This window comes from Perna viridis, chromosome 8 (assembly GCF_037379345.1).
Source record: "Perna viridis isolate PV_CMFRI_1.1 ecotype Kerala chromosome 8, ASM3737934v1, whole genome shotgun sequence".
Taxonomy (NCBI): Eukaryota; Metazoa; Mollusca; class Bivalvia; order Mytilida; family Mytilidae; genus Perna; species Perna viridis.
Window position 1 is genome coordinate 3,806,481 of NC_142452.1, and position 12,771 is coordinate 3,819,251.

At 33.6% G+C, this 12,771-nt stretch overlaps 1 protein-coding gene across 1 annotated transcript; it reads left to right on the plus strand.

Moving 5' to 3' along the window:
• Positions 1-6,413: 6,413 nt before the first annotated feature.
• LOC148608990 (uncharacterized) lies at positions 6,414-8,424 on the plus strand. The gene is made up of 4 exons (XM_088542179.1): positions 6,414-6,496; positions 6,769-6,931; positions 7,691-7,943; positions 8,323-8,424. The coding sequence occupies exons 2-4, from the start codon at positions 6,788-6,790 to the stop codon at positions 8,364-8,366; spliced, it is 441 nt and encodes a 146-aa protein (XP_088398305.1). The 5' UTR covers positions 6,414-6,496; positions 6,769-6,787; the 3' UTR covers positions 8,367-8,424.
• The last annotated feature ends 4,347 nt before the right edge of the window (positions 8,425-12,771 follow it).

Here is a 12,771-nt window from a genome sequence, read left to right on the forward strand (position 1 = left end):
TATAGGTGTACCATCTTTTTTGGAAAAACAACGATATATAATGTTTCTAAGTCGGAATTTTAACTGAGTGTAGGGAATAGAAGTATACAGTGTCAAAAATACCATAGGTTTTAATGCTATTATATTCTGATAATACTCTTGAACTGATGGTCTCCAGAAGATCTTTTTGAATTTTTCAGGATCCATATTGAATTAATACCACTGCGGTAGTAACAAGTGTTGTGGTAGGACTGCAGACCCTCTTCGACAGCTGTGAGTATAGAAGCTAAAAGTTTTGAAAGAGGTTTGGTGGTACATTTTGCTGATCCAGCTATGTAACGTTGTTTGTACGGATTCTTGTGGAGTTTTGGAATCCAGTACATAGACGGTAAATCATTATCATCGTCTTGGGTAGAGAGACCAAAAAGAGGATAACACAGATTTATGATTTTCCACAATATCTTCTTTGGAGAGTGTAGAAGCAGTATAGGTCTCATCACTGCTATTATTTTCTACGTCTACCTCTGATAATAAACATCGGATGTAAAATGTTTTGCAGACAAAAACAATATTGTTTTGCCTTTGTCTGCTGGTACGACAACATACTTGTCATGTATAGTAGACAATGTTTTTGCTACATCGGGGTCTTTGAAAACTGATGTACCATTGGCACTCATTGACCTACTTAAAACTTTCATTCGTTTCAAAATTAAAGACCCAACGGCCTTTAACCACTCTGATAGAGAATCAATGTCTTCTTGTTCTCGTTTTATTCGTTTTCTTGCAAAGTCCTCCACGGCATCCATAAGAAATTTAAAGTTATAATTCCAATTTATGGAGCGTGGTTCACGGTACTTGGGACCTTTAGATAGGATATTACACAGAGATTCGTTTTCGATGATGGTTAAATACCCCGTAACGACGTGATCGGAAGGACCATATTTGAATGGAGAGTTTTTGCAAGAACAGTCAGGTGGTTTAGGTTACAGACCACCAATTCAACCAATGAGCATTTGGAACGTACGCAAAAATAGTCCTACGCAGAAATTACCCCTGTTCCTCATAGTGCTGTGAAAAAAGTTCTCATCTTATTTAAAAAATTGAAACAGTTTCTGAAAGGAAAAACATTTCTGTACATTTTATAGGTGCATTTTGCTTCTTGTGATGTGAAGCCTAATCTCCATAATGATTTTTAAATATACCCCTATCTTGTGAAAACACTTGGATTTCCCATGCTATTTATAGACCCTTCACTTCCGGTGACCAGTACTGCACTGCAAGTCTGCTAACCCCACATGCCATTCTGAGGATTGTGAGCTGACATATGTAGAATCATGCTGATATATAGTCATCTGCAGGTTAAAGTTAAGGTAAAGTCCAGAGAAGCCATTGAATATTGTGAAATTAGCATAGAAGCCTATGGGAAGTGGAATTAGTGGTTTTTAGCCTTTAGCCTTGAAGTCCTCAATCTCGATGTTCTGCAATAGTTTTTATAATTGAAGATTTTGGATGCAATGGGTGAAGTATAGGAATATGAAATGAGCGGTATTGATTTGCCTTTGAAATAGTGGAAATTGTTTTGGTAACGCTTTTGTGAAAGAGGATGTTAGCCAAATTAATTACCTCTATACCTTTGTTGACAAACGGTAGTGGAAGAAACGATCGACTTTTCACACAAACTGGTTTAAAGAGTCTGTGGAAACCAATATCGAAAATGATGGCAACAAGTCTGTATAATGATGAAGTAGGTTCAGAAACAGGAGTGTCAAGACTTATTTTGTAAAGGGGGTGTAGTAGATTGAGATGTAAAGAGTAGAGTTTGGTTCGAATGTGATGAAGTCCAAGAGGTTTTTGTATAATAGGAAGGAGACCATCTATGGAGACATCATGTAACTTAGGTGACGTATAGTGGCGATGGCCATGACTCCTTTCCCGTCTTGGATTGTTGTCAAATAAATTCATCACATTTATGATATTGTTATATTGGCTTGAAAGGTTTCTTATACTTTAGATGTTGTCATTGCATCCGCAAGCTATTGCAGTACCTAGTCTGCGTATCAAGTACTCCTCACTCTTTCCTTACGATAGTTTATACTTGGAGCGGGACTGTTCGTTGGATGGTAATTTTTTCTGGAATACGAACTTTCATAGAGAGGATTGAATGATCTTGAATTTGGTGGTATTAATTCCCGAACGATGACCGCACATTCTTTTGTGTAATCGTTCTTGTGTTTCACCGACATATACTCGACCGCATAAGTTGCATTCTAATCATTATATCAGGTAAAAATATGTCTGGTTTCAATACTTCGAATAAATATCTTTTAATCTACACAAAACTAGAAATAAAATTTTCTACGGAAGCCCTAGAGAGACAATTTATTAAATGATTATTTGTTACGACTTATTTGTTGATATTTATTTGTTATTTAATATATTGCTTTTCATTTTTGTTATTTGTTAAAAGTTATTTATTACTTATTATTTATTAAGTCCATTGATACGTTTTAGTTAATATTCGAAATAAGAATGTCAAATTAATGAACAAGCCATGATATTTCTTGTTGTAAGGGCGACAGCAGTCTACGACAAAGAACTGCGTTCTTGTTGGGTCACGGTGTGACATTTCCAGTTGTCCCCTGTCAGTATGCTCTATTTCTATTTATAATGGAATTTCATAATATCAACAAATTTATTTTCTGTACATTTTACTTGTATCTTATTATTTTCATCTTGAACTTGACGCGTCTTCCCCAAAAAGTTTAAGATGATGTCTTTTTTTGTTTTACTTGTATTTAGTTCCTATTATTTTCACTTATTTATTGTCCATATTTTCTGTAGTTTTGACTACTGATTTTACCGATTTTGACCAATTTTCTGCTTTCAATTAATATTGCCATCAATGCAGTAATTCATCTGATCAGCTAAAATTGTTGTAAATTTTGTTTTAAGAATAATGGTGGAGCGCGCTATAAAACTTAGTTTTACCCACTATTTCCACTAATGCCTGTACCATTGCTGTGGTTTTCAACTTTCCGGTTTTACATTGATAAATACGAATTGTTATACGGAGTTTCCTTTTTAACTATTCGTTTTGACTTTTGCCTGGAATTGATCAGTTCACTTATTTTGTTATGAACCTTCATTTATTGTATGAAGCCATAAACTTATGGGAAGATTGGAATATTAGAATGCAAAAATTAAAATTGGAGGTATCCCTTGTTCTGAAAGTGTTGCTACATAAATAGATACAATGGCATTTCCAAGTCTAGGTCTATTAGGTCGAGGACGCACACATATACACATTAATATTTCTTTTAACTGAATAATGTACGAAAACCTTCTGAAACGCTTAAGCTTGTATACAATACATACTTTTTTCACCCTGTATATATGAAAATATGTTTTTCAGTATTATTGAATTGGGATTTCACAAAAATGTACGGACAAGGCGAGTGTCGGCAAAATACTATGTATTTTTCCCCTTGACTTCATGTTTAGGTCACCTGTGTCTTACATCTTGACTTGGGAAGGCTTAAACAAATTTAATTCGTACATTAAACAATATCAATGACTAAAAATTGGATTCATTCTTCTGCTTTATTCTTGAAAAGTTTATACTACAAGTACGATTGTAATAGAGTGTTAAATTGTCATATAATATGTAACTATAGTTAAATGTGGTAAATAAAGAATGGGTCGTAAATCTCACTGCAATGAAAAAGAATGGGTTATACCATTCATGATTCAAATTTTATCTGAGCATACAGGTTGTAGGAATTTACACCAGTTTCCTAATATTGCTTTCTTGCATAACTTTAAACATGTGTTAAGTACCTGAAAATTTAAAAAATAACATCTCCATATCTGTATTCCATATGTTTTATTAAAAGTGAAGTCGTGTTTGTTTGCTTGCTTTAAATTATTAAACAGCATGATTTTAGTTTTATCTAAATTTACTTCTAGCTTTCCCAAACAATTTCGCAGGCCATTTACAGTATCAGAAAATAGTACCAGATAGACATGATATGCTTACGTTATTTAAATAAAGGATATTGTAAAGACATGGTAAATCGATTTAGTCGGACAGCATATTTGATAGTGGGACTATGCTCCTACATGCTCTAAAGAAAAGATAGTAAGTAACAATAGACCCGTCTCTCTACAAACTAAATAACTTGGATCTTCAGTTCATAAACAAAAAGTTACTAACACACTTGTTCTTCTCATACTGGCATCAATTCAATGTGGATCCTTAAAAAAATTGGGAGATGTTCTAGGAAGTCTCAATGATAGATTACCATGTATAATAGTATCATTCATTAACTACGCTAATCCTCCTATTGTCTATACTCAGTTGAAATCCCGACTCAATAGAATTATGCATCGTTGTTACTATAAGAAAAAGGATATTATAGCCTAAATAGAAATACGTAGTACTTCGTAGAGATTCTTCATGCTTTGTGAAAACGATTCAAAATCATCTCTAAAATATACAAAATAAGATGTTGTAAAATGCTACAAATCTTTTTATCAACAACATATTGGTCAAGTGTGAGAGACGTGTTTTCCAACAGAAGGTCGACCGATATTCCAATGGGAACTAATTGACTCACTCGTTCTGTCATTGAATGTTCCTTACTTCGGTGACTTTTTTATATCGCATTCTATTCCAGGGAGATACTACAGACACTGAGAGATCTGCATTATACCTTGACATGTATACTTATAAGAACGATGAAGGAGGAAAACTCATTATTTTTATTTGTTTTTCAGCCCTTGCGTATGTTGATTACGCCAGAGTAGGTAGAAGTTATACGAATTTTTGTACTGTTCAAGGCTACAAATAAATGATTTGAAAAGGCTATTTAAATTTTAACAGTTTTACAAGGGTGTTTATTGTCATTTTTCCTCATTATATTTCTTTTATCCTTTGTCATTGCAGCAAACGGCATGCATTTTTAGAAGAGTGATTTTACCCTTTCTACCCTTCCCCTCTCCCAATACTTTCAATTAAGGAGTGAATGTTTCATAGGCGTTGACCGGTCGCACATATTGGGACATGGATCTTTTTGATGTTTCATCTACATGTAAAAATATCGACCGACGCACATTTTGGACATAAGCGCGCGTCTTTCAACGCTTTTACACACTAATGAAAAATCAAAAAATGAAACAATTCAATTCTTATTATTACATTTCATATGTATCTATTATTTTATTTCAATAATATTTCAGAGATACACAGAAATTAAGCAAAACACAGTGATCAAGAAAATGTTGGCGTGGCCTATATAAATAGTTTGAAGATGTGGTTCAACGACGCACGAAAGCCGATTTAATAAAAAAAATAAATGCAGGAGACAGCATGATACAACAGCAGTGGTCGAACCTTGAACAGTTGGGGCACGTGTGGACACAATATAAGTATTTGACACACTTAAGCATAGGAACTTATAATTCATTGTGGACACAACAATTGATTTTGACACTGTATTATTCAAACAGATTGAAATTCAAATAAAAATATCAAAATCAGACCAAAATTAAAAGAAAAGTAGATTTTTAAGGTAAGGTTCTTTTGACCTCTTATAACTAAATTACAATAAAAGATATCTGAAATTTTCACAAGGAATCCACAAAAACGATTTTGAAAATTGACCAAAAAGTTTTAAAAAGTAGATTTTTTTGGGATGTGGCCACTTTGACCGCTTATAACTCGAAAACAACCCAAAACACATCAAAACTGTAGATACATTTGTTTACCAGCATTAAATAACGAACACAATAATAAAAAAAAAGAATTAACAAAAAAAAAAAAAAAAAAGAAAAAAAAACAACCAACACATATTTTACCCTATTTTGCTCCTTATTCTAAAACTCCAAGTTAAATAGTGGTCTAGTAAAATCATATAAAATTTCATAACTATTGGTCAACTACAACTTGTTATCGCACGAAAACCAAAAATGTTCTTTTTTGTGGGGGGGGGGAGGGTCGTGCAAAAACAGCATTTGACTGTTTTTGGAAAATGAACCTGTTTACGCTACTTTTCTAATTAAAAAAACATACTCACTGATAACACCCCTTATCACTGATTTTTCGCAAAAGCAGAGGTAGATATATAGCAAATCTACTTGTTATCAAAAGTGCAACTTTTATAGTCACCAGGCTGTAAATAGAATTTGGAACTTTCTGTTTTTGTTTGTTTTTTTTTGTTTTTGTCAAAGGTTTCTATTTCATTGCAAAATTGCAGTTATTTTTCTAAAGCGCATACAGTAGTTATCTTTACCGCCACTTGAAAACCTGTCTATGAATTATTGTGATGTCAAGATATAAATCATGCAAATGACAGCAATTTTCAATGGAAAATTCAACTTATAATTCGACAATTTAGAACAATTTCATTATTTTTTCCAAATTAAAAAAAAATGTCAAATTACTCTGCAATGACCCTATAAAAAGGACACAACTTGTAGGTAGTTTGTTAGGAAAATATACAGAGTGACGCTATAAGAGGTAAGATGTTGGATAGTAAATATTATGAAAAAAGATGAAATTGTTCTTCGAAAACCTTCATGTTGCGGATTTTGCGGGCTGTTCTGTTTAAATTTTGTTTTGTTTTTAATTTCATAAATCGATAAGAATAAGATTGTTTACCTCTGATTGTGTAGATTAATATACACAAGGATATAACCTGTTCCACACTTCAGCAGTTGTGTATCTTTGGTAACCCCTTTCGTAAGGTTATTATATTGGCAACGTATTTCTTTTTTTTTTATACCTTTTAGATTCATTGACGTAAAAAACATGAGAAGTTTCATAGTGTTCACGTGTTTGGTTGCTGTCTGCCTGTCTGTGCCATTCTCACCGGCTCAACAAAGAAAACGTGTTGCATCCCAAAGGAAACGATCAGTCGATGTATTGTCTTTGGCTGTGAAGAGTACATTCAGTGTAAGTACTTGCAAATCTTCTTCTCCATAACATAAAATAAAAAAATCCGACAAAACGAAATTAGATCGCACAGTATTTTAGAGTCTGTCGAGAGTTCCTAAAACTACTGATTTTTCTTAATAGTAAATAATGGGTTCGATTGGCTTCATTTAAAGGACCTGATCCATTGTCCCCAAGATTTCTTACAGCATTGACCAATTTGATAAAATGTTCTTCTTCACTGGTGTTATTTAAGGTCTTTCTTATGTGTCTTTTTTCTTTGTCTGGTCGTCGTCCTTTGAGTTTGTTCTTTTTTACTAAAACTTTATTTCTGGTTCCCTTGATTTCGCTTGTGTACTTTATTTACTAATAAGTGCATTTGGTTAAAAAATTACCGTCATAAATGTAATTTCTTAGTTTCAATGATCGTTTTGTTTTTTTTTTATTGAAGAAAACTTGTAAATTTATATACAAATTTCCTGTTATTGTACCTATTGTTAAGGGGTTTCCTACCCTTATTGATCAACTTTACAACCAATTTATGACGTATGTAGATGCGTAAACTCGTTATTACTTTTGTGGAACAGAATGCTAGTAAAAATGGTCAAATTCCTTCACACTTTAACAAAACTAGTTCTTTTGGCATCAATTGTCCAGGTGTATTCTTCAGAAGAATCAGAAAGTACAAACCATCGTCATTCTAGAAAAGAAACGTTGTGTAATTAAATCGCAAAATCACCAATAATTACAATAGAATAAATAGCTCGACTTTTTCTGTAGAAACACCAGATCAAAAGATATACACTTGAAGATGGCATAAAAGATGCATTTAATATGATTGATAGCAACAAAAATGGCCACATCAGTGGTTCAGAATTCGCAGGATTCTATTCGAACCCTACACATATCAGACTGTATAACCTTGATGCAGAAGGCTTAGGAGATACCAGCTATTCAGAATGGAAAGCCATGTTTGATTTGGTGGCTCCATTGATTGACAATAATGGAAGTCCGAATACAATAGAGCTTGATGGTAAGAGTGGTTTATATCGTTTAACTATCTGATATCAACTGTCTTTCAATATCTTAACATATCAAACTCCTAAATTTCCAGTGAAGAATGTACAATTTAACATGTTCGCTTGAAATATGATGACGAGTTACGTCTTGGTACCAGTTACATCTTCAAGCATTCTTGAGTAATTGATTATTCTATTTATTATATAGCTTTTGTCCTTAACTAATTTTTTAGATAAATCTTGTGTTTGGCGGATTATTGTGTTGGCAGGAGAAAATTCGGCAGTGAAATTACAGAGTGCATTATCGAAATTTATTACACATAGAACATTCGATAAATCGCTGTTATCTACTAAATGAATGCATATATTTTAATTTCCTTTCGTCTTTTGTAGAGTTCCGATTTCTCTCTGAACTTGGTATGGGCCGCAAGAAATAGACAGACAAAAACAACACAACAGTTTGAAATAAAATAAAAGATTGATTAACGGTTGAAATGATTCGATTTATATCTCACAAGTATTCCCTTATATGCCTATTAACATTTCTTTTTGTCAAATGATAAAAACAAACATATGTGCAAAAAAACCTACATTGCAAATACTTGATTGACCTCTATAAATATGTAATATCACTTTCCGGTGATCATGGTTATGTAATATCTATTTTGTCAGTTTTATTTTGGACTTGACTTGATTATCGGTCGGATTAGTGTTCGGTCAGTTTGTTGTTACCCTTATTTCCAATATGACAAGAAGTGACCCCCATTTATCATAGATGCTATAGCGGTCTTCTTTGTTTCCTTCGAATAGCAGCATTCAAGTTACCTGCTAATTAGAAAAAAAAACAGGCAAATCTATTGCTCACTTTTCCTGTACACCTGACTTTAAACCCGGTTTACAAGGGATTTGTGTTGTTTGTTTCCTTCTCTTTTTCATCTTCTGTAATGGCATTTTCATTCCCCAATTCATTAGAGTTAGCGCTATATTGCAAAGACCATGTCCGTCCGTCAGTGTGTTACTTATTCCTGTGCTAGATTTCTCAGCTCAGGTAGCACTACACAGATGCGATTGAGGTACACAAAATTGATCCCGTCCAATATAGTAGAACTTAAAAAATATAAGGTAAAACTTGGTGGAAAAATTGACTGTAATTAGTGCAGCGTTTGTACATAAAACGATGTAATACTTCTATAGATTAAGAGGTGTAAAATGCTTTGAGATATCCGGGAAGATTCGGCTCCTCACCGGATTGGCTTATTCTTTATACTAGCTGGCTGTTTCTCTAATGTGCATAAATTATGAACAAATGACAAAGACAAAAGTGCACTTTTTAATTTTTTTTTACAAAACAGTGCCTGCTTAGTTCCCTGGAAATGTTAAAATGCCTGGTGATTTAGAGAACATATCTTTTGGCAATTAATTTTGAGAAGGCAGCAAGAACGGATTTTTTTCATTATGTTACCATAGCTCCAAATTATTATTTACAAAATATAAAAAGAGTAATCAAGGGAAGCAAAGTTATTGCGGTAATCAAAAGAATGGCCTATGACCAGGTGAGCTAATACCGGTTATTAGTTCTACTATTTCCAAATGATACCAATGTAACGAGTTTCAGCCAGGTGATACCAGTGTGACAAATGAAATGTGTCCACCGTGTCATACATTTTAGAAGCAAATCAGCTGGTGTTTCCAGAAAAAGCAAATGACTCTTGCCCTACTGGCGGTCTAGGTACATACTCCCAGTTTTTAGTTGAAACAGGGAGCTCATTTACTTTTGTTTCTCTATACGAAAATGACGTACTGATCACATATGCTTACTTTATAAAGTTAAGGGGGTGGGAGGGTATGATTGGAGGTCTTCTACATGTGCAGCTAAACAAACGACTTCAAACTGTTTCCACTTAATAAATTTTATTACAAAGAAACAATTTAATACTTAAATCCCGTCTAAATTATTTACAATTGGTAGTTTTATCAATTATATTTATTTTTATACCGAACATGTGTATATGTATTAACTTTTATTCGGCGTTATATCACTTGAATTCGTCCTGACATAACGATCATCTCCCGTGTAATTAGTAAGTTGCGTTGCTGTTAATGTTAAGTACTATTGATTGTTATTTTGTGCATCAATGGATATCAAAGAATGTCACAGAATTGTGAAACCGGAAAATTTAGCGGTATATATAGTGTTAGAGTTGATTTCCAGTGCTTGTTTTGTTTTGTTTATATGCTTGTTATCTTTTTTTCGTACATTGCTGTTCAATTTGATCGTGCCTTTCGCTGTTATGCGATTTATAAACCTTTTAACTGGTCACTTCATTATATATAAATGCACTTTTCGAGAAAACAAAACAAAACCAAAAAAATAAAAAATAAAAAAAAATAAAATAAATAAATAAAAATAAATAAATGAATGAAATAATAAAAAAAAATAAATAAAAATAAAAAAAAAATAAAATAAAATAAAGACCATGAAGTACATATATCTTAGTTAATTCTTAGTTCTATTCGTGAAAACATTCCACAATAACTAAATATACCACAAAATATTTTTTTCTGACCCAAATGAACATATCAAGTACACTATGATTATGTTTTCAACAATGAAGGACGGATACTGGAACTAAAAAAAGGGGAGTCCGACTCAGAAATTTATGAAAATGGAGGGTCGTTAATTTATTTGTACTCTATTGTTGCATTTTTTTTCTCGACAGAATAGGGTTTATAACCTCGAAACCCTCCCCTGGATCCACACGTGATCTTTTTCTTTCATTAAATTCTTTCAATTCGTGTTTTTGAGAAACACCCATATAGTACTGCAAAAAGAATCCAATTCGATGAGGACCTGAACTTCAAGGATAGCCTAAAACATACATTTTACACCCCTTTATCTGCAAAAGTATTGCATCTCATCCATCTTTGTTTGAATGCTCTACTTCTAACAAACAATCAATCAATCAATCAATCAATCAACATTTTCCCCAAGATTCTCCTTCAATTTTTAGTTTCACATTATTTATCCGTGTCAAAGAGTAATCAACGGAACCAAGGTTATAGCTGTAATCAAAAGAATGTAATCCAGAGACAAAGACCAGAAATGGAAAAAGACATACACAACAGAGAACATAAAGTCACTAAAATCATACATACAAAGTAACAAAAGCAAATTTGCAACTCGGACTTCACTAAAAACTGGGAGCAGGGACCAGGTGCACCAGTAGGGTAAGCGTCCTCTGGTTTTCTAGAAACACCCACCGAGTTGCTCATAAAAAGTGAAGTCCGGGGTAGACGAAAGAGGAAAGGAAAACTATGTCACATTGAACAATTCAGTTTTCATGGTGCAGATGGATACACCATAACGATCTACGAGTTCATGATGACGACCATAAAACTTCTGAAGTGATGTATGTCATGTAGCGACATAACCCTATTCCAGAAGCCTATTTATTAGAGTTCTGGCGCGATACAAAAAGTCTGCGTAGTTTCGGCAAGCTGTGGCAAAACGTATGAGTTGTGATATGAACACTCCATACGCAGGTGCTGAAGGGATGGTGCCACAGATTAAAGGAAAGTTGACAATTCTGAATGAAAACGCATCACGTTTGTCGTAAAGTTTGGTCAATATTTTTCCTTTACCATCGATTTCTAAGTGTATGTCGAGATACGATGCTGATTGCACAGTGACTGTAGTATCCTTTATCTCAAGTTCTTTTGGGGTAGATGCGATGTATCAAATCCCCGAAATTAGGATTATTTAAAGATAATACGTCATCTATAAAGCGAAAACTGAGATCAAAGGATCTTGCCAAACGATATTCTTTCTTTCGGATCAGATCAGCTATAAAGTCAGCCTCATAAGAATGAAAGAATAGGTCAGCAAGTAAAGGAGCCCAATTTGTTGTTCCCATTGGAATGCCGACGGTTTGTTGAAAAACACGTCCACCACACTGGACAAATATGTTGTCGATTAAAAATTCCAGCATTTTGTAAACATCTTCCTCTGTATATTTGGAAGATGATTTGTAATTATTTCTTACAAAGTATGAGGAATCTCTACCAAGAACTATATATTTGTATCTAGGTGTACCATCTTTTTTTGGAAAAACAACGATGTATAATGTTTTTATCGGGATTATGGGGAATAGAAGTATACAGTGTTGAACAATCATAGGTTTTGATGCTATTATATTCTGATAATAGTCTTGAATTGATAGTCTCCAAAAGATCTTTCGAAATTTTCAGGATCCACATTGAATTAATACTATTTCGGGAGTAACAAGTGTTGTGGTAGGACTGCAGACCCTCTTCGACAGCTGTGAGTATAGAAGTTAAAAGTTTTGAAAGAGGTTTGGTGGTACATTTTGAAGATCCAGCTATGAAATTTTGTTTGTATGGATTTTGTGGAGTTTAGGAATCCAGTACATAGACGGTAACTCACAATCATCGTCCTTGGTAGAGAGACCAAAAGAGGATAGCACAGATTTATGGTTTTCCACAACATCTTCTTTGGGGAGCTTGGTAGCAGTATAAGTCTTATCACTGCTATTATTTTCTACGTCTACCTCTGATAATAAACATTGGATGTAAAACGTTTTGCAGACAAAAACAATATTGTTTTGGGCTTTATCTGCTGGTACGACAACATACTTGTCATGTATAGTAGACAATGTTTTTGCTACATTGGGGTCTTGGAAAACTGATGTAGCCGTGGAACTCATTGACCTACTTAAAACTTTTAATTTTTTCAAAATTTAAGTCCTTCTCAATTTCAACTGTAGAGTGCAATCCTAAGCATGTTTGCTTTAGGCATACTGTTGAGTGTTCAACCAACTTCCT